This window comes from Cariama cristata, unplaced genomic scaffold (genome assembly GCF_000690535.1).
Source record: "Cariama cristata isolate BGI_N322 unplaced genomic scaffold, ASM69053v1 scaffold1062, whole genome shotgun sequence".
Classification (NCBI taxonomy): domain Eukaryota; kingdom Metazoa; phylum Chordata; class Aves; order Cariamiformes; family Cariamidae; genus Cariama; species Cariama cristata.
Window position 1 is genome coordinate 491 of NW_009602988.1, and position 22,342 is coordinate 22,832.

Sequence of the window (22,342 nt, forward strand, 5' to 3'; positions counted from 1 at the left end):
CCTCCGGAGGGACACGATACCCCCAGAAAATGGCAGAGCTGCCTTTTTATTGGGTCTTTTTGTTCAAAAGTAGATATTCCTGGGAGCACAAGAGCTGTGCCTGGAAGGGTTTTGAAAAACTGGCAGTTTTGGCCACCTCAGTCTTGGCTTTTATTTTTTTTTAAAAGATTTTAAGAAAACAGCATTTATGGAGCGATGCTCCCATGGAGGCCTTGATGTTTCTAAACAACAGCCTGGAAAAATCTAGTGCCCGCAGGCCTAAAAGCAGAACTTTAAAAAATAAATTCCTCCCTGGCCTCCAGCAGATTAGTGGGGCAGGGTGTGCTTCAGGGGCGTAATCCGGGCGGCAAATTGCCGAAAATCCTCGGAGTGAACCGGCAGAGATTTCGAGAGGCAAATTTCTCATTTTCCTGGGCTAAAAATAGACGCAAGAAAAATTGCTTTTAAAATCAAAGAAAAGGTGGTGGCTGACTTTGCTCTCAGCATCCTCCCGGGGAAATGGGGTGCCCAGGCCACTGAGTGCCTGGCCAAAAGCTTTTTCCTGAAGAGCTCCATTAGCTTGCACGAGTGCTTTTCTTTTTTTTTCTTTTTTTTTTTTTTTGAGACTAAAAGGCTGAAAAGCACCCGGTTTTGGATGCCTTGCAGGGTGTAGCGTTACCTCTCGCTGCCTCCTTTGGCTTTAGTTCATGGAAAAGGCAGCTTTCAAGGGCAAAGAGCGGTCCAAAAAAACCCGCCTGTGCTTAGAAATGAAATGTGGTTGTCTGCCAGAAGGAAAAAAACGAAAGAAAACAAAACAAGGCAATAATAAATGTTGTCACCTCCTGCGTTGCAGCCCTTTCCAGGGGTCAGCAGGAGCGTGTGCTGCAGAGGGCAGTCCCGGGGTTGTAGGAAGAAGTCCATGAAGAAATCTGCATTTCATTAACAAAAATATTTAACTTCTCTCTCAAGAGAAATTAATCATTAATCATCCAGTTCGGGGAGCTGAGTTAAGCTACTAAAGCCCATCAGTTAGGGCTTGTGTTGAGTTGTTCTTTCGCAACAAGTTGTCCAGCATCTCTTTAATTTTTGATTTGCTTTACGTTCTCTAAATGATACAGTAGTTTGTCACGTACTAGAGTTTGCTTTTTGCGGGTATTTTTGATGAATCTCTTCTGAGACTTTTCGGAGCCCAAAAAGGAGAGACCCAAGTCAGGGAGCAGATGGGGGCTTGCTCCAGGCTCCAAACTTTTTAGGAATGTGCCAAAACCCTAAGCTGCCATTTCAGGAGAGGGTTTTGTCTGCTTTCCTGTCCCTGCTTTATGCGATGAAAAATTCTGCCTCTTTTTTTAGCAAGAGCTTGGTTATTCGGTGCCTGCCAGCTCCGCCTGCTCCCTCTTCGAAGCGGGGCTTGGAGGACCCCGTTAAGCCCTAACCGAATTTCTCCCCACCGCCACCGTGCCTTGGTAATGAGCTGGCACCCTGGGAGAGGGTCTGGCAAGGATGGGGGGCTGCTGGTCGCCCAAATCTGGCTTTCCTCTCCCTGAGCAGCATGATGGTCACCCTGCATTTTAAAATGAGGGTGATCAGCCTCCTCAAGCCTGGAGGGGCCACATCGCCCAAGCACGTGGGGTTGTGACACCCCAAACCCTATTTCAGCTCTCAGCCCCTGTTTTGGGGCCGGCGTTTCGATCCGGCATGGCCTCAGGGGCTCTCTCACTGCATTTCAGGGGCAACACCAGGGTGGAGGAAGCCTGCGAGATGTACACGAGGGCTGCCAACATGTTCAAAATCGCTAAAAACTGGAGCGGTGAGTACAGCCCCCCGCTTCCCAGCATTGCAGGGGCTGTGGTGAGGGTTGCTGATGCCGGGGGGACCCGCGAGAAGCACCCGAGCATCATCCTGTGAATTATCGCAGCAGAGTTTTACATCCCAGTGTTTCCATGGGGATGGTCCCTGTGGTGATGCAATTCCTCTGTTTTGCCTGACCTTGTGATGATTTAAATATTGGGAGGGTGGGCAAAGAGGGGGTGACCTGAATGTTCCTGACGTTAAATAAGCTGGGGTGCCGTTTACTGTTTTAAAATGAAGTCAGCAGGGAAGCCTGCTTGAGGAGCGCTGGGTTTGCTTTGCAAGCAAGGAATACTTTTGGGGTGGGACAGCAAATCCAATGGGTTTCAACATCTGAAGGATTCCCCCTTGCTGATCCAGTGGATGCAGCCAGTAGCAAAGATGAACACTCATCACCAACGATGAGCGTGTGGGTGAGATTCCCCCGCTGCACCCCATGGGGACGGGATCGACCCCAGGCAGACAAACAGTGCCTGGACACAAACGATTTGGGGTTGTTGCATCTCTAAACCTCTCTGGGTTCTGGGAAACGATGCGTGCTTTGCTGTTTTGCGGTGATCCTGCTTGTTACCGGGCCGGAGTGGTACATGGGTTCGGTGTGCGCTTCTCTCCCAGCTGCAGGAAACGCGTTTTGTCAGGCGGCCAAGCTGCACATGCAGCTGCAGAGCAAACACGACTCGGCCACCAGCTTTGTGGATGCCGGGAACGCCTACAAAAAAGCAGACCCGCAAGGTAAGCGGAGCGAAATCCGGGATTGTTTGTTGCAAAGCTCCTTAGCAGCAGAGGAGGTGACGCACCGAGGCTTTTGGTAGTCACCAGCTCCGCAGGGCTGTGGAGCTTCCTCGTTGCAGGCTACTCAAACGCCGTGATACCTCCTGCACTTCTGCTTCCCCGGAATAGGCTTTCAGATGATGCGAGGTAGTTGGCGTTGTCTCAGTCTGCCATGCAGACCGGCACGCGTAGGGACGTCATCTCCTTTAGGTGATCTCTGGTGCTTTGGCTGTACCAAAGCCTTTGCTGAGTGTGTTGGTTGTGAAGCGCTGCCCCTCGGTAGCTTCTTTCCTGGTTTAGCTCCACTTTGGAGAAATATTTGCTTCTTAAAGAGTATTTCAGGCAGGTCTCGGGTCTGGATTGCAGGGGGATCCCTGCCCTTAGCCCCAGCCCTGGTCGCAGGGGTTTCCCTGGGGCAGAGGAGAGGTGGGAGGAAAACAGACTGGGGTTTGGTGGGATGAGGATAAAGGATCTGGATTCTTTAAATCTGGTCATAAAGAGCAGGGTTGTGGTTTTCTGGAAGACCTCTGATTCCTCCTCCCCTAGCTGAGTGTTTGGAAACACACCCACCGACCCACCAGTATCACCCTTGCTTTCCTGTGCCGGGAGGGCGAAAGGAACTTAACTCAGGGCTGGTAATACTGTTTTATAACTCTGAAACACCCAAATTTCCCAGAAAATGGCAGCCCCAGCATGTTTGTGAGATCAGTATTTTGAATTTTGCTGTCTTTGAGGATTCAGCCTGACAAACCCAGGGTACAAGCCCTTTGTATTTTGCCCAGCCCAATTTTTGACTGCTACCTTTCAGCATCAGAATTCTTGCCAGGGCGAACCAGCAGGCTGTGGGTGGGATGGGGGTGTTTGGGCTGGGTGAATCGGGATTAGATCTACAGATACAAAAATGTGGGGGATCTGTAGATCTCGGGGATTGAAAATGTTATGTCTGTTGTTCCAGATAGACATAAATGTATGAGTAAGTACTTATTTGAGAAGCCGGCCTGCGGTCTGATGAAGAGTAATGTTACCAAGATCTGATTTTTTTTTTGGAGGGGGGAGGTCTTGGGCTGGGAAGTCTGATGTGCTGGCTGACTTTGTTGTTTCTCCTGAACACTCATGCTGCAGAGGCCATCAACTGCTTAAATGCAGCTATCGATATCTACACCGACATGGTAAGAAGCTGCGCTGGCAGCTCGTCAACCGACGTGTTTGTAAGAGAGGCAGCTCAGTAAATGCTGTGTGTGCTGGGCGGAGGGGGAGTTGTGTCCCCCCCATCTCACCTACAACCTCTGCCTTCTCTAGGGGCGATTCACTATCGCGGCCAAGCACCACATCACCATCGCGGAGATCTACGAGGCCGAGCTGGTAGACATTGAAAAGGTAAGGGTGCTGAGTGCTGGGTGCTGCTGGGGCTGCTCTGCAGGTGCTGTGGTGACGGCTGCATTTCCTTCCCCGGCCAGAGCAGCGCTGAGCTCAGCGCGACCGGTAAAACCCATCTCCCATTTGGCACCAGGCCTCTTTATGTAGGTGCGAGTCACCTGGAACTTGAAGTTAGTGTCAGCAGGGGGAAAGATGATTTTCCTGGTATGGGTCTCTCGCGGGGCAATCCAGACTCTTTGTGTGCCCCCCTGCTGAGCAACAGCAGGGCAGGGCTGGCAGAAACGCCCAGGTGAGAAATCTTCTCGACTGAAGTGGTGTTTCACATCTGAAAAAGCACTTTGGGAAAGCCGCCAGGGCAGTTTTTACAGCTGTCTCCTGATGCACCCGAAGGAACCTGCTGTTACTTTTCATTCACGGTTCCACACCAACCCTCTCTCGTTCCTGTAATCGAGGGTCCTGAGCAGGAATCCTGCTGCAGCTAAACCAGCTGCAAATCTTCTGCTTGAAGTTTGCAGAACAGAAATTTATGATTTGTGGATAGTATTGTCTAGACAATCATTTGTTTCCTCAGCTCCACTTCATTGGATCCCATCTCTCACTGTTAATGATGTCAGTGTTGCATCTCCACGTGCAGGCCCACTTATATCAAGCCCGGCTATGTCAGGGCTGTTCTGTTAATGGATTTATTCTGTTGTGGCAAACCCGGCAGAAGCCTTGTCGCACTGTAAGTGCTGGTAGTCATTACCTCAAGAGTAGTGTCACCTCTGTTAAACCTGCACAGGAGTTTGGGACTCTTACCAAGTTCATGGTCGAATTTCCAAGGACAACCTCGTGTTTTGAGCGTGCAGGGGACATGTGGCAGCGCCTCGCTCCACCAGAAACCCTGCAGCACGCTGTGCTGCTGCTCCCTTTGTGCGCAGAATGGAAAAGCCTTTGTAATCGCGGTCGCTGTATGCTGCTCTGGACACAAATTGTGCTTTGGAAGTGGCATTCAAGCGCAATTGTTTCTGTCCCCAGGCGATCGCACACTACGAGCAGGCTGCAGACTATTACAAAGGAGAGGAGTCCAACAGGCAAGTGGTTTTTAGAAGAGGGTCACAACAGGGAAGGGCTGGAGACGGGGATTTGTCCTAGATGGCCCCTGCGCTTGCACACCTCACCTGCCAGCCTCTTCTGAAATGTCCTTTGGTGGGGATGCCTGAGTCCTGCTTACATTTCTCTGTAAGGTTCTCATCCTGCACGTGGGCTTGTCTGGGTTGGGGTGCCTGTTTTGGGTGCAGAGAAAGCAACGGAGTGATTGAACAGTGTCCATGTGGAGGTCTTCATGCCTTTCCCTCTGTTTTAACTTTGGCTGTTAGAAAGACAATTCTCCTAATTTGTAGCTTTTGGGTCCCGCTTTTACATACGCCAAGTAGTACACGCGGTGCTTGGAGGTACCAGGGCATGGATTTGTTTTTTCCCAGGACATAATTACTTATTTTAACCGCTGTTGATTGTAGCTCGGCCAACAAGTGTCTGCTGAAGGTGGCTGCCTACGCCGCGCAGCTGGAGCAGTACCAGAAGGCGATAGAAATCTATGAGCAGGTGAGGATCTGTGCTTCGTCCGACCGGGCAAGAATTTCTTGACGATGAAAAGGGGCTCGGGGTGTTGGTCTCACAAAATTGCCATGGCCTAGAAGCTCCTAATCTTCCTTATTTTGGGGCTGATTGTGCCTTTATGAGCTATGGTTTGCTCCTTCGCTTTTAAGAGTTGCTTTAACTTACCAAAAGCATTTTTTTCCCCCTGAATTCTATTGTTTTTCGAGAAAGACTGGGGGAAGCAGGGAGATGGAAATCGATGATTACACTTTTGATCGTATTTACAAATAACATTTGGCAGAAAATTTCCCCCCAGATTTGTAAACTTGATTGCCTTTGTGTCAGGTATTTAACCTGGGAATGCCTACAGTGCTGCTTTTGTGCTTCTGGAGGGTTACTATTGGAGCAGGTTTTCACCAAGTCAGCTTGGGTTTCCCTTTCTGCATCAGAGAGGAGATACGGAGGTACAGCCTGGTACCCCTGAACCGGTGGAGCGGCTCCCTGGGAGGATGGGGTGCATGGCTGCGCTCTCGCAGCTGCCTGCGAGTCTCTGACTTCACTTGTGATCAGTTAAAAAAAATAAAAATCTATCTGGCTTCCCAATGGCATTTTTTCCACCATCTGTATTTGCAGACAGCCGTGCAGTGCTGCATGTAATTTTAATCAGCTGTCTTGTTTTTAATTCCATTCCTAATGATGCGGTTTTCTTTTCCAACTCTAATAGTCTCTTTTTATTCCTAGGTCGGAACAAACACGATGGATAATCCTTTGCTCAAGTATAGCGCGAAGGAGTATTTCTTCAAAGCCGCTCTGTGCCACTTCATCGTGGATGAGCTGAATGCCAAGGTCAGTGGGCTCAGAGCAGTTATCCCAAACTTTCCACATCCCTCTTAATCAACCTTTGCTGGCTGAGACGCGTTCTTGCCTGCACAGGGATTTGTGTGGCTGTTGCGTGTAGCGAAGCCTGAAGTGTCAAATTGGCTTTTCTGTGAATACTTTGTGCGGTTTTAGGACTGGAAAGCAAAAACTGAAATAAAAAGCAAGTAGTTTTGTGTGAAAGGAGCATTAAGGGTTGACTTCTCTCTTTCAGCTTGCGCTTGAGAAATACGAAGAAATGTTCCCAGCGTTCACGGACTCACGGGAGTGCAAGCTATTGAAAGTGAGTAAAGCCAGTATTAAAACAATAGTTAGACTTGAAGATGCCTACGGCCCTTTACTTTGGGCTTTTTCACCTTCCAGTTGATTTCGATCGCATATTCAAATGTTTTAGAGGACATCAGACTTGCTTTGTGTTGGGTTTATACCAGACTTGTGGAAGTAGCTGCAGCAGAAAGATGATTATTCTAGCTAACTTTAAAAAAGACAAAAAGCCCCGAATTCTTTCTGTGTTCGTGACAGGTGGTTTGAACAGGTTGCGAAGGTGCCGCTGCGGGACACGTGGGTGCCCTGCGGTGCGGGTGCAGAGGTCCCCTCTCTCCTGGGGACCAGACGCCCGTGCGCCGGCCCTGCATGAACACGCAGTAACAGAGTATTTTCTAATTTTTTACTGGTGTTCTCCTAGAAACTGCTGGAAGCCCACGAGGAGCAGAACTGCGAGGCATACACTGAGGCAGTAAGTAGTCACAAATTTGGTAAGGTGCGCTCGTGGATGGCGGGTTGTTCCTTTATCTTTTTTTTTTTTTTGGTGTGTGCATGCTGTTAAATGTTGGGTATCGTGTTGCTCAAGCTCTTGAGTGCTGCGACCGAGTCCAGCGGGGCAGAACACTGGGAGCTTCACTGCTTAACCGTCCTTCCCCGAAACAACCCCAGGAGAGATGGGCATCGTTAGCAGCGCTGCTTCCAGCCTGTGCTCTAGCAAGTCCCAAACGTCATACTTTAAAATTTCCCATTTCTCATTGAGCGTTAAGTAAAGATCCTGCCTGGTTTTGCTCCAGTTCATTTCTACTTGAAGTGTTTTTTTTGGATAGATTTATTTTAGTTTTCTGTGGGAAGAGTAGAAGTTTTAAAAGACCGTACTTCAAGAGCTGCAGAATGCTTCTTTTGCAACAGTCTCCTTTGCTTTCTGATATCTTAGTTTAAACCTTTTTTTGTTTGTTTTTTTTTTTTTTTCTAATAGGTTAAAGAATTCGATTCAATATCGCGGTTGGATCAGTGGCTTACAACCATGTTGCTTCGCATCAAAAAGTCAATCCAAGGAGAAGGGGATGGGGACCTGAAGTGAATTGTGCGTGGTATTTGTGGCATGCAGCCTAAGTAATCTGTTCGTGTGTTACAGCCAAGGACCACTACGGGACACGTGATAAAATCGCTAGCTTTCTTTTGTTGCTTACAAACCCAATGCCTTGTGTGTTTCTTTAGTATCTGTGTCGTGACAACGCTGGGTAGAGGAGAAGCGATGCTCTGGGTATCGGTGGCAGAGCTTTCTGAGGCGAAAGAAGCACTTCTGGCAGAAATCTGTTTTTGGTAGCTGATGAACCCAAAGTCTGTCCTTGCAGCTACTGGTTTTTCCCCACTGTTCTGTCTTTAAGGCTCAGAACCATGGATTCCAGCATGTAAATATTTTGTCCGCACCAGTACAGTACAAATAATCGCTTCTGCTCTGTTGCTGTATTGTTACTGTTTTCTGTTTCAAAATGGACTGGTCAGATACACTTGGATCTTGGGTTTTTTTAAAATGATTGAGCTTTTTTTAATGGTGCTAGTGAAAGGCTTTGTGACTCTTCCATCCCGTATGCATGTGTGTGTATACGTCCTATACAGATACATGTGTGCACCTGTCAGTACAGAACACGTAATGACCTAGTGCTGAAAGCATTACACGCTCGGGGACAGGACTGCTTAGATTGGTGTCAGCCCTCCGGACAGTCGTCGCGAGTAGACCTAGTTAACGGTGTATTTTGTATTTCAGATCTAAATATAAAATGTAAGGTTCTTCTATATTTTCTTGGATCTATTTTTCCACTTAATTTATTTTGTGGTGCATCCCATCCCTCCTGACCTGAGTAATAATCTATTTTTCTAACTTTTCCTTTACATGAACTCCTGCTGCTGTCTCTAGTGCAGGTCTTGTGTGCGCGCCGGGCAATCCCCGTTAGTTTCTGACCTCTCTGCCTCCTTCTTGTGACGTCCAAAGGTGTTGACTGAGACTTGATGTTCTACAGAAACCTTGGGTTTAGTTGTCTGGGTGCTGGATGAATCGAGCTTGCTTTGAAAGGGTGTAGACAGGTTTAAAAATTCCTGCGGTAATTTTAGAAATGGGTTTTAAAATGTCTGCAACCAAGGCTCTTCCATGCAATGCTGTGTTTAACGAGAGAGGATTATTTCATGTGTCTATATTAAGACGGACTCGGGAGCCTATGCAAGTTGCCAGGGAGCGTTGTCACTCAGTATTTCTCTGCAATGAAGCGATTTTCAGCTGCACTATTGATGTGCAAAGAATGAAAAAGTAATTAATTAACTGCTTTATTTGGTACAACTGCTGGTTTAAGCGGGCCCTCTTCCACAGCCAGAGCAGGAATATCACACACGGCCGCCCAGCGCAGATCCTTTGTTTCTCTTGAAGTGATAGTCTCTGGCAACCAAAACACTGGCTTTTGCGCTTCTCTTTGGTTTGTTTTTAATCTTGATATTTATTTGAGTAGAACACAGTTTGGCTGATTGGTCTAAAGGGTTTAGTTCTAGTAACGTGGTACTTTTATCTCTACCACTGGCCTATGAAAAAGAAAGAAAACCAAAAAACTGCTCCTGGTATATGCCAAATTATTCTGTTGTTTTCCTGATGGATCTCACTGGCCGCTTATTTTCCAGAGACTATTCTGTGCATCTTAACTCGACAGAAAAGACCTGTGAGCTGTGCAAAACTGGCCAGGTGAGTGCAGTGAAAAAGCCTGGCCGATGCTCCCTTCTTCCAAGCACCTTCAGTTTCTTCACGTCTCTGCTGTAGTTTGAAGGCTATCAACCTCTGTCCACAACAAAACCCGTCACTTTAACTTAGACCCCCACATGTCACGTCTGTCCTTCCCCCAAAACTTGGCAAAGAAGTACTTTCAGTTCCCTTTAGCGTAGGGTCCTGGTCCGTGTCCACCCGAGAGAGGGAAACTCATCAGAAATGAGGATGAACCAACATTTTTCCGAGGGGGTCCCCTTCCCGTACCGGAGTCCTTCGCACACGCTTGGGCTGAGAAACTCCGGGGCTTAGGAGGCAGCTAGCATGGTAGGTAGGTAATCGTACAGCTGAAGTTGGATTAGCTGCAGATTTGCTCTTGTTTTGGACAAGAGGGCCCAAAGCTGGAACTGCTGCTGAACTTACCTGTGGTAAAAGGTTGGAGCTGGAACCGTTTCTATTTAATTTATCTGTTTCCTTAACGAGCAAAGACCCATCATATTGATGGCTTTGTCTTGGCTTGTATCCAACACCTTTGAAGCCTTGGTGAGGGGAAGCAGGGGCTGAGAGGTTTACTTTTCCTAGCGTCACCTAGAACCAAGGCAAGTATTTTATGCCTTTTTTTTTTTTTTTCTCTTCTTTTTGTTCACTTTTCCAGTTGTCAGTGTTATGCATAGTTGTGAGTGATAAGTCAGATAAGGAGCTGGTGGACCAGAAGACCGTACCCATGGGGTTGTGTGGTCTGTTAGGGCGCTCTGGAGTAATATCATTAAAATACAAATGTTAGTTCTGTATCAGTAGGCTACAGCATGTCCTCCAGTGTTTCAGTGGTAAATTGTGACAGTTGTAAAATGACAATCTGCCACTCTGCTGTATTTCCTCCCCCAGTACACAACTCTGTACTATGAAAACTTATTAATGAAATGGCCTTAGCAAGAATATAATGTTTTGTGTGAATCTGTACATTAATAAAGTGAAAAATCATCAATCTAGAAGTAGCGATAAATGTTCTTTCCTGGAAAATGCAAAAGACGGGCTAAAGCTGGAGCCTGACAAAAAGCCTGTAGGGTGTGACGATAACAGCTGGTATGCTCTTACCCGGTTACTTTGGTGCCCTGTTAAGGATGAATACTCGTTAAGGAAAGCACGGGCTGATCATTTTACAGTGACTGTCACACCGCTTACCTGCCTGCTGTAGGAAACTGGACTGTCCCACAGTGTCACATCTGTTTTTTCAGGTGTGTTTCTCAACGCCTAGCTAAAGCTCAGCTCCACGGAACCTATCCCGACTCCTGGAAAGGTAAGGTCTAGCCCAGGCTTCCACAGTGCTGAAGTGACAGGCCTGAGGAAGAAGAGTGACACCCGACAGCTTTAGGCCTGCAGTAGAGCCCAGTTAGGACTTACCCTGGTCTTGGGGTCTATGCGTTACGCGGAGGGTATAGAAACGTTTACTGCAATCGTCAAGTCACTGGAAGGGTCAGTCTTAAGATTTCAGTATTTTAATAAGAACAATTCATACGAGTAACTCACTTCCGTACATTCATGGAGTACAAAAGCTTCCCTGGCTACAGGTACTAATGCTCAGACTTTAAATATATCTACAAACTCTTTACATTGGTCATTGGGAATAAGAGCTTCAACAGGAACATGGTGCTTGAATAAATATTTCAAATATAACCTCTTGGAAATGTTCTCTTTTAAAAAAATTCCCTTTCTATAGATTAAGTTATGGTTCCACGGTAACACATCAGACATCCCTTTAAGGTTCAAAAATAGCTCAGTTTGGATATATCTTTATTGCTTTGCCAACCCCTAAGCCTTAGAACGGGCCCTAACAAGGCTTGATTGTGCTTACCTTTACACTAATGCAATCTTTCAGAAAGTTTTTCTCGCTGCTTCAGCTGAGAAAGTTTCTGTGGAAATACTACATTAATAGTTAAAATAAAGAGGAAACAGAAAAATGAATTAGAAAAGCTCCAGATTTTTACATGGTGGCACTGGGAGTCTGGTCCTGAGTTTCGAAGCGTTAACCATACAAGTTGCTGTTCACGTGAAGGAAGAGTCATCCCAGTCAGATGTTCCGTTGCCAGTGCCACCTATTTCAAAGGTTCTTCCCCTGCACAGGGAAAATACCCCAAATCCTCTCAAGTACTCCAGTGAGGTTAACTTAAGTAACTTTTCTCGTTCCAGCTCAGCTTCGGTGTTAGCAAAGGAAACGCAGAAAATGCTTGCCCAGCACAGAAATGCTCTCGGGTTTCGCTGTGTGACAGCTTGCCCAGCTACTGGCTGCGAGTGACTGGGGAGGACAAGGGGGCTGTACTCCCTGGGGAAGGGGAGGAGATGTTAAGGAAAGATCAGTCTTGGTAAGAAATGCCCCAACGAAAGGGTGATTCTCCTCGTGGGTGGGGAGGAGGCTGCGTGACAGTGAGGTTTTTGGAGCGTGGGCTAGAGGGGAAGTCATGCTAAGGGTCCCTGTGCTCACTTTGTCACGTTGCCTTATTTCAAGCAAACAAACAAACAAGGTGCATTGCCAGGGTTATCCTGCTAAAATTTAACAGCAGACGCTAATTGGGAAAAGCCTTTGAACTGTAAGTTTATTCATTACTTACGTTCTTAAGGCTTCCCTGTTAACACCTCACTGGGGCCAGTTAAACACACACTGGCCTAAAACTGCCCTTTGGATTCCAACATAGTCTTAGAGACAAAATATTCACAATTTGGGAAGGAAAGGCCTAAATCCCTTGAACAGTCCAGTACATTTTTCACTTATTTGCCTCTTTTTATGCCATTAGTCATATGAACTCTGACTACCTCCTGTTTGTAACCTCTGGAGACTCTTGCACTGGTGGAATTAACTGTTGCAACTCAACAGCAAAACAGCAGTTAACTTTTCCCACTGGACTATTACTTAATTTAAAAGTCGGTCCGCTGAGCACCGGCGATGTTTAACCGACAGTGGAGAAAAGAGCATTACTGACCTATCTGAACCAGCAGAAAACGGCTTAGTTAGTTAGTTAAAAGGAAAACGCCAAGAAGCTGTGTTTTCTACACTAGCTTTTCCAGCATAACTGAAGTACTACTTTTCGTAGACATTTTTACAAGAGATGTTTTGGTCTCTTAATTGCCAAGTTCTGTGTAAGCCAGAGCACAGTTAGAAAATGAAGACTGACTGAACGCAACTGTCAAACTGCGCCAGGTTTCACTAAAATGTAAAAATAATACCACCACCCGTACAGACACAGCACTCGGCTCCCACTTGCGCATTTTGCTACTAGAGAATGAAAACTCCTGGAATGAAACTCCAGATCTTTCCCAAACTTGCTCCCACTCATATTCCCAAGGAGTGAGCTGGCTCACTGCTCGGATCTTTGGCAAAAGCAGAGATAAACCAACACTTCCTGAAAAGCAATTTAGTAAAACTTCTTGGTGTTTTTTTTTTTAATGTATGAATTTCCACTAGGGAAAACACAATTTCACTAAGCTACTAGGCTGAGAAACACAACATCATTTCTCTTGATTGTACGCATGTCATCGAATCAACTGGAAATCAAACTTGCACCTTCTTTATAACCTATCTGAACATAGGTATTTACTTTCACTGCAGGCCAGCTAGAACAAACAAGCTGAACTACACCCTTTTATCCATCGGGAATAAACTTTGCTGGGACTTCTGCCTCCTCCATCAGCACCCTGTTGTGGTGTTACTCTGCCCTACCTTCAGGAGATGGAGCCGTACACTTTGGAGGTGGATAACGAATTTTTTGAGGAAATTCTGGAAATCCAGTGCACGTCTTTCACGTCTAGCCCCGCTTCCTTGTAACAGCTTCCCCTAGCTCCCTCAGTAGGTTATTGGCAAAGTCAAGGGACTGTACAAAGGGTGCAGCTTCAACTGGATTTGTAAAGACCGAGTTATTCCATATTCACCAGAGCGTGAAGCTGTGGCTGAATAGAGTCTGTCTGTGTGTGTAGCACTGTCAGCTCACTTAAAGTGGTAGCTATAAGGGCTTCCTGGGGTCCCGGCATCCCATCTGACTTACAGTCTGTTCCCGTGGCAGAACCGTTGTCATGCAGTGCAGTCACACTCCCCGGGACAGCAGTCAAGTTCTGATAGTGGCTGTTTTCAGAGAAAGACAGCAGCTTCTCTGGTATTTTAGGTGACACATCATATTCTTCGTCGGGAAGCTCTGTTTTGTGACCTTCGTCATTCTTAGATGCTCCTTCAACAATGACAAGGAAGGACTTCCAAGGTGTGTTTTTATCATGTATCTGAAAAAAACAAAAAACCCAACCCAAAACCCAGAAGGTTGAACACACGATGACTGTCTGGGAGGCAAAAGCTTGGATCCAGCTCATACTTAATGCTGGTAGAAAAGGGGTCTATTTTCATCCCACGTAACTATCCCAAAAATAGGTCAGTATGCATCCAGGCACTCATCTGTGTCCCTGGTGAGCTTCCTGTTTTCATAAAGCATCTAACGAGTCCAGCAGAGAGCCTGGCCCAGAAAATGAATTCCATCACTTGCCAGTTGCACGGGGAACACGCTCAGAGGTCCCAGAACAAATCTGTGACTGAACACTCCTCAGGCGTGACCTATACGGGCTATGCCACAACGGATTAAGAATGGCAGAGTGGGGACTGAACACAAATTTGAGTATTGTAATGTCACGTCAGAGAGAGGACGATGGGCTAAACCCAACAAAAACCAGACATGAGGTCCCCTCCAGGCCTGACAAAGTTGACAAGTCAGTGCGTGGCCACAGAAGAAGGTTCTAGGGCTACCAGGCAGTGGGATGACAGGTTCTTACCGAAGTGTGCCGTCGGAGGGTGGACTTGTCAGTGAAAGTTCGCCCGCAGGCGTTGCACATGAACGGCTTCTCCCCGGTGTGTATTCGATGGTGACGCTGCAGCGCGTTCAGCTGTGTGAACTGCTTACCACACTGATCACAGCAATAGGGTCGTTCACCTGAAAGCAGAGCACAGCGTTAAAGCAGTGATGTCGGGGTATTACGAGCACTGCTCGCCAGGGAACCTCACGTAACCCCTGTACTTCATGAAATGATAAGGCACACACACACACACAAGCATCTGCAGAAAAAAAACACAAGATGTTTTCAGAATTCTCATAGCTGGGTAAATTTTGATATATCTGAAGTAAGCAGATACTTGACAAAGTAAGGGCTAGACCCACAGCCTGCATGAATCTGTGCAACCACTGAAGCCTCCACATTTTTAACATCTATTTTCCATTAGCAACTAAAATCCTACCCGGAATACAAGTTTTCCCATTTACAAGGTATGTTTCATCAGCATGAATACCAGAGCTGCTCATAACCACTAGGTTCTCTCCAAATACATCATAAACTGTCTTGCTGCAGTCACTGTATTAAGCACTTTTTGAAACAACCTCACGTTTACTCCTTCCTTGGCTAAGGTAGAAAAAGGGATACCAAAAAACTTTATCACAGATGTTAGTGTTGTCACAGAAAAAAAGAGGTGACATTCCAGAATAGGGAAAAACTGGTTAACATCAGCACTGCCATGCCGATGTCCCCGGCTCCCCCTATGGTAATGCCACACTGATGTAGGAAGCAAAGAAAGAAGAAAGCACGGCAACAACACAAGAAGTTTGTTAACACAGAGAACACTGGGAAGGACACTTCCTACAGGGCAGCACTGGATAAGCACGCATGATATTTATTACATGATGAAAGTAACGTGAGTATTTGCAACCTATTGTATTGCTGAATAACACAGACTTTGTGAGAGCTGATAAGAAAACCTAAAAACAGACACTGAAGAGAAAATCCAAGCAGGAGAAGATGCAAACATGAAAGATGGGCAAGCAGACAAGGACGAGATCAGCTCTCTGCAATGATTTGCTCAGAGCTAAAATGGACGGAGCTCTTCGGTCACTAATAACGCAGCAGCATTATTAACAGTATCTGCATAGCTCTTGGAAGTATTTCAGAGAATTGCTGTAACTCAGTGAGAAGCACAGGGCATACCAGAAGGGAAGTGGATGAAAGAACACACCGCATCAAGAATCAAAACGTGCATGCAAGGTAGGAATTAAAGTAACGGGAAATCCTAGTTAAGAAATCCCTACTCTGAATTACGCATCTGCGAGGTCTACGTCTTTAAATGGTGGTGGTTTGTTTTAAACAAAAAGAGGGCCTCCTACCTGTGTGAACTTTTATGTGCTGGTAAAGCGAGTTCCTCTGTGCGAACGTTCGGAAGCAAACTTCACATTTGAACGGTTTGGATCCAGTATGGATTCTGTTATGGTGTTTCAGGTACTCCTTAGAGGCAAAGCTCTTCCCGCACGTTTCACACATAAAAGGCCTTTCCCCTACAGCAAGGGTGAAAAGGAGAATTGAGCCAACATAGTGTTTGAGAACGCTATTAAACATCACACACAAAAACTGAACGCTGTTAGATACAAGTGAAGCATGTGCCAGCCTCACGGAAGGATCTGAATGGGCCACAGTGACAGCAGTGACCTCTGCGTAAGGCACAGAGCTTTCCTGCAAGAAATCTGCATAAAGCCAAGTGCAAAGGCAACCACATCTATCCAAGAGTACACCAATAGCTCTGCGTAGCATATGAAAAGCCCGGGAAGATCTGCAGCTAGTAGTCTTCTCACCATCTTTGGAGTATTCTGGCTTACTCTCACCATAAACGCAATGCTGCATGCCTCTGATCAAAGGCCTCCAGCTGCAGGCAGCCAATTTTAATTATATGTGTCTTGAAAAGCCTTCTTGGAATTATATTTCACTGTAATTTAATGTTTTCTGCTATTCACATTTAGTTCCAAGCTACTGGCAGAAGGCAGATCGTTTTAAGACAGCTCAATTAAGAGATGCAAAAGGACCACACACCACTCGCGAGTGGTACGAAGGGTCAATTCAAAACACCAATTTATACTACAGAGGATACCCGGGAGAAGGACACGTGCTTTCACAGAGATTTCTCTGCAGCTCAGGGTAAGCCAAGACAGCTGTTTTGTATTCCTTGGGCTAACTGTTCCAGACTTGTAGAGAAATCATTTTTCTCTGAAGAATTTAACTACACCTTTTATTGATGACAGATTTTTGGATATTGAAGGCTACTCAAAGCAGTAGTCCACACTTCAGATGTCGGATCCCAGCCAGATGGGAACTCCTTTTCTCTTTAACCAGCTCCTTTTACTCTCCACTCTCTGCCTATCCACCTATAGGAACCTTTCTCAGTAAAATCATGTCTAGGGATGAGTATATCTGATTTTATATAAAAAACAACAACAACAACAAAGCATTTTCTGAATGAAAAGAAGATCTCCTGGTTTCACAGCAGGCCTCCTCCTACATGCAGTACATTGCAAAAGAAAGCCTTACCTGTGTGACACCGTTTGTGATATATAAGCATGTGATTCTGAGTGAACCTGGCACCACATTCATCACAGACAAAAGGTTTTTCACCAGTATGGATTCTGAAATGAGAAAGCAACATTAGAGCACCAAGGTGTACCTCTTTCCTTTGCAGCACGATGCAAGCTGTCTTTACTTTGTGGCTGCTCTCTGAAGAGTGACCGTATGCCCGCAACAAGGTTTTAGTATCTTTTAAAAATACCTTCTGCTGGGCCAAATCCTGCATTGTGGTTTCTGCAGTGCTGCTTTTATTGCTCGATCATGCACGTCCTGCATGATCAAGGCCCAGATTCAGAAATTTCTTTAGGGTAAAAACAAAGGTAAAAGTTGAGTAAAGTTTAGAAAACTTGTATCTGAATAGAGAGACTAAAAGAAAAACATAGCCATCTTTTGGGATCCGAAGTAAAGCAAGTATCTTTATATTACTGACACTACTACTAAAATTCCACAGAGGACATGAGTGACATGTTCCCTGGCACACTGCTCTTGGAGGGCCATCGCGTAGAGAGTCACAGGTTACTCAGGATCAAGTGGCACCCAAGGAGCAGAATAAAAAGATGCCATTTTTGTACAGTTCGTTTTCGTGCTGTCACCCCAAGCTTGTGGAATCATCTCCTGAGGAAGGCTCTGTGTGCACAGGAAGGGCAGTTTACTCGAGCTTAAATTTTTGAGCCCATGCACACGTCAAGGCTCTTGAACAGTGCTGCAGGAACACAGCCAACAGAGGCCAGTTTTCATGGTGATATACATCAACAGGAAGAGCACAGATGTGACAATAGATACCAAATAGATGAGAAATTCCCACCACAGACTGTCATGCTACACAAGTTAGGACAGCACTGAGTTTCCAGCATTCAGCAAGCTTACCAAATAATCATAGTGGTACACAATGGAGAAGAAACTCCACTTACGTAAAAAAAATAATTTTAAAGCAGCACAAAGCAGTTACTTGCGGTTAGGAAAGGACACATGATGAAAGAGAGATGCCATACAGCTGCATCAGCAATAACATCACAGGAGCACTCCTAGCAGAAGTTTGCTTCCGGATGCGCTTTTTACTACTGGGAGTAAACCCACTGACTTCAGAAGGGGCAGTGAAACAAAGCAGTGGTTAACGAACCCTCCTACCTCGCAGGAAATGCCACCTAGGAATACACTGACACTACTGCGTTCTCTTTTTGGGCCTGAGTAGTAGTACTTTGGGATATTTCTTCTACACCTCCCTCTCCATGCTTACTCCCTGGCTATAATCTGAACTTTGGTTGCAGATGACCGCTTTGGTAGACTGCTAAAAGCAAGCTAAAGCCCTTAATAGCTAGAATTTTTGCCTTGATAAAAACATCTCTCCCATGAACTTTCAAGAGCATGCATCTGCACCTCCACCTTTGAGTCTCACTGCCACAGAAGTGCTACAACTGATTTCATCAGCTCTGTGTGGGTGTCTTCGACGCTTCACTCACCTCCAGACGGTGACGTGGCAGCTTGTTTCTAGTCACGTATCAATTGTTTTCTACTGCTTAGCACCCAAATCTCGTGTTCTTCAATTTAATACATGGCCAAACCTTTTTAGAATATTTTCATACTTATTGCATAACATTATTCTATTGCATATAAAGAGGAACCAAATTAGCTGAAATAATTATAGCCCTAATCCTACAAATAATTTGGCACAGGGGGTTGCTTTTCTCATGTGAAACATCCCATTGACTCTTAATAGTTCTACTCCCATGAGAAAAGTTAACTGTGTGCTTCAGCAGCAGCAGGCCTCGACCCACGCACCTCTACTTTGGCTTAAAGAAAATTACAGCAACTCCCTTAACCTGAAAAGCGGGGGGGAAAAGAAAAAAAAAAAGAGGCTATGAAAAAAGGAAATACGGACACTTTCCAGCCATGTTTTACATCCCCACTTCACTTGAAGGCTCAAGGTGTGTTCCAGGGGATTCTGCTTCTCCCCCCAGAATCTAACAAGGCCAGTTAAGTCTGTTCATACCTCATGTGTGTTTTAAGTGCAGAAGGCTGAGAAAATTTAGCCTCACACTCTGTGCACCCATAAGGCTTGTCGCCTGTATGCGTCCTTTCATGGAGCCTCAAGGCAGTTTTGGAGCTCAACCCCTTTCCACACTGTTGGCACTGATGACGCTCCCCACCACCCTCATGAACCTGGAGAATGTGCCTCTTGACGTCCTTCTTCCTCTTGAACTTCTTACCGCAGAGCTCACAAGGGAAGTGGCGCTCGCTGCTGTGGACGTGGCGCTGATGGCTTTTTAGGTTACACCGGTTGGCAAAGGTCTGACTGCAGGTTTCACACCGATAAATGATTTCGGCCGCAATGCCGTGGCTGTGCTTTATGTGCTTGAGAAAACTTTTCTCGTACAGGAATTCCTTCTCGCATGTGCTGCACTTGAAGTTACTGCCTCGTTTCTTTTTATCCTCTTCAGATTTTTTCAGGTTTTCTTCCACTTCAAAGTTGCCATCACATTCTTCGCTTTCAGGTTTGATGTTGTTCTCCGCTTGCTCCTCCTCTCTTTCCGTATCGCACATATCCTGATCTTGAGGATATTTATTTTCTTCGACAGCAACCTCTGCGTTCTTCTGCTGCTCTCTCAGCCGCCTTGTGTATTTCTTCTTTGGGATTTCCACAAATACTTTCCTCCCAGCCAGCCTCCCACTTGCCCTTCTGATTTTGGCATAAGGAGGCTTCATCATTTCCTTCTTTTTGTCCATTTTCTCTTTTGATTTGGTAGCCGGCATCTCAGGCGATGTTCCACTGCTGGGCCTGTCTACCGGGGAATCTGGAGGATCCAGAGGACAGTCTGCCTGGTCAGCTTCTGCCACAGCAGCTGCTTTGGACTCGAGCAAAATGCTTGGCTGGGTAGCACTCTCTTCCTCAGAGTTCTGTGATTCTGAGAAGTTCTGCAACTCCAACAGCACCGACTCAAGCATCTGCTTCTTTAATTGAAAGCAGGTTTCCGAGAGGTCCAAGCACTTCAGCTTTTCGGCTATTTCTAGCATACGCTGCACTCTGTCTTCTTCCACTTCTACCTTAGCAGTATAGACAAACTCAAGAAATGAAGCAAAATCAGCAACCTGGACCTCATTCAAGAACACGTTGGTCCTCGGGCCATCCATGCCTTTCTCATTAAGGAACACCTCCTTGAAAAATTTGCTGGTTGCTGCCAATACAGCCTTGTGAGCAACAAACTCTGCCCTGACACCTTGATACTCCACGCTGACAGTCACGTCGCAGAGGTGGCCCAGGAGACGCAGCTGATGCATTTCATTCAGAAGGTTGATGGGAGAGGACTTGGATTCCAGTAAAACTGCATTACTTTCCATCTTTCTTCTCTCTGCAAAAAGCTGTTAACAACATCGCACGTTAGCTGTTTGTACGGACGCTAACAAAACTCAAAGATTTCAGCGGTCAAAAGTCCCATCGAGGCTTTCAGGAGTGCTTCACTTCAGATTTAAGCGCTTAAGGTCCTTGAGCTTAAGAGACAATTCACAAAGGAGCATTGTGAAAAGTCTGGCAAGAAGCGCAGATTTCAAAAAGTATTACCCTAAGTGGTCATATCTAAACCCATGCCGCCAGTCATGCACAGAGATTTCTCTGAAGTTAATTTGAGTTTAAATCTCAACCGTAATTTTACCTGAAACACTGGAGACTATTAGAACCTGTAATAGGGACAAAGCAAACAGAGGAAGATCAAAAGAAATGGTCTCATTAAGGCACGTGGAATTAAGAAATTATTCTCCCTCCTAATCAGGCAATAAGAGAAAGGTAAGATTAAGTAAAAGTTAACTGCAATCCTAAATAAACACTTCCTTAAACTGGCTTTCGAGATAAGACTTTTAAACAAGACTCGGATAAAATTCCAAATGCTTAACGGAGCAAAGCATAGGAGACTGCATAATCATATTCTCAAACTGTAAACCTAAGAAATCATAAAATTTCTTTAAAGTGTTTTCTTTTTCTAAAAATTTCATCGCTCAAAATGGACTTCCAGTCTCTAAATTGAATGCCCATTTGCAGCCTTACAAGGGCTTCACAATTTCCAGTACTGTTTAGGTTATGTCGTATTTCCCAGTAATGTTTTAAGCTGCCCCCAAGTTCTCAACAGAACTGAGGGATTTTTTTTAAAAAATGTTTGATCCCAGAACAAACAATATTTCTATGAACTTTGAAGATGCTCTGAGCAACACCCCCCCCAGTCTATTGAATTTTACTGTGTTTCTAACAAATACATACAGATGCTTTTTGAATATGAAGAATTTCTTTCCACTTCCTAAAAGTTAATTAAGGTTTCTTCTCTCTGTACATGCTCAGGTACAGTAAACTTGCAGCCTTTTATACATGGGACATAAGAAATCTTGCTCAGAAAGAGAAATCAAAAAAATAGTGTACAAATGGAACAAAATTTATATTAATATAACAGTAAGGAAGCCATATTAAGCATGAGAGACACGAGAATAATAGTCATAGCATCAGAAAGAGATACTCTTTCTCCTCCCATAGAGCTATAAACTCAAATTTTAGTCCAGACTCATTTCAACAAACCAAAAGTTAGACTCACATCCCAATACAATTTTCTATTAAAACAGTTTAGATGATAGATAAAATATTTTCAAGAAACTGTAAAACAGAGAGCTACAAACCACAAAGATTCCTGGAGATTATTAGTAGCCATGGAAAATGAATGCTTCATGGACTTAATACTACATAGGGGAAAAAGCCACAGGGAGCCCCCAACCCCAAGAAGTTTACAAATGAGGCAGACAAGACCCAAGGGAAACGGAATGGTTTCCCCAACCTCACGCAACAAGTAAGTGTGAGAACAGGGAATGCAATCCACCACGGGCACTCAAACCCCTACCTTAGATTCTACAGAAAAAGATTATCCTCAGAACTGAACCTTTCCTATTTCCTAGCCTTTGAATCTTCAGCTCAGTACACTTACTATTAAGATTTAAATAGTTCTGTTAACTTTATTCTAAGAAATACCTAAAACCCACTGTTACTGAGTTACACCTAAACCAAAAGATCCAGGAAGAGGATAAAGAATCACCTGTGCCAGCTCAGAGCTCAACAAGAGCTCAAACAAAACATCGTCGACTTTTACAAGCAAACTTTAGCTTTGACAGAAATTCAATATGGATGAGAATGCCATGATTTGACTCCTGACTGAAAGGCTGACTCTTATAAATAAGCATAAAAGATGATGTTTAAACTTTGTGTCCCTTTCTCCATAGTCACTCTGCCATTTTTTTCCTCCCAGTTATATGACACACTGGCACTCCAAGTATTTGAGGATGAATCAAGCAAAGACTCACCAAACGCTGTATCTGAAATGATCAACGATACCAAAACATAACTTTTTTCCTCCCCAATACAATTATTTTTTAACTACTTATCATTATATTTCACAACTATCCATCTATTTTCCATTTCAGCACACAGCAAAAGCTGCGGTCACACGTAGACAACAGCAATCCTCAGCAGGA

The 22,342-nt window shown here is 45.2% G+C and overlaps 2 protein-coding genes across 2 annotated transcripts; one reads left to right on the top strand and one right to left on the bottom strand.

Annotated features, from left to right (window-relative positions):
- Positions 1 to 1,707: 1,707 nt before the first annotated feature.
- On the top strand, positions 1,708 to 8,387 carry NAPB (N-ethylmaleimide-sensitive factor attachment protein, beta). Its single transcript, XM_009694963.1, has 10 exons — positions 1,708 to 1,786; positions 2,443 to 2,559; positions 3,721 to 3,767; positions 3,898 to 3,975; positions 4,993 to 5,048; positions 5,475 to 5,559; positions 6,295 to 6,399; positions 6,644 to 6,712; positions 7,115 to 7,165; positions 7,670 to 8,387. Exons 1-10 carry the CDS (start codon positions 1,738 to 1,740, stop codon positions 7,772 to 7,774), a joined length of 762 nt encoding a protein of 253 aa, XP_009693265.1. The 5' UTR covers positions 1,708 to 1,737; the 3' UTR covers positions 7,775 to 8,387.
- Positions 8,388 to 13,208: 4,821 nt separating this feature from the next.
- Positions 13,209 to 20,194, bottom strand: GZF1 (GDNF-inducible zinc finger protein 1). The gene is made up of 5 exons (XM_009694964.1): positions 18,834 to 20,194; positions 16,811 to 16,905; positions 15,619 to 15,786; positions 14,243 to 14,400; positions 13,209 to 13,702 (listed from the first exon to the last, which is right to left on the bottom strand). Exons 1-5 carry the CDS (start codon positions 20,177 to 20,179, stop codon positions 13,346 to 13,348), a joined length of 2,124 nt encoding a protein of 707 aa, XP_009693266.1. The 5' UTR covers positions 20,180 to 20,194; the 3' UTR covers positions 13,209 to 13,345.
- Between the last annotated feature and the right edge of the window lie 2,148 nt (positions 20,195 to 22,342).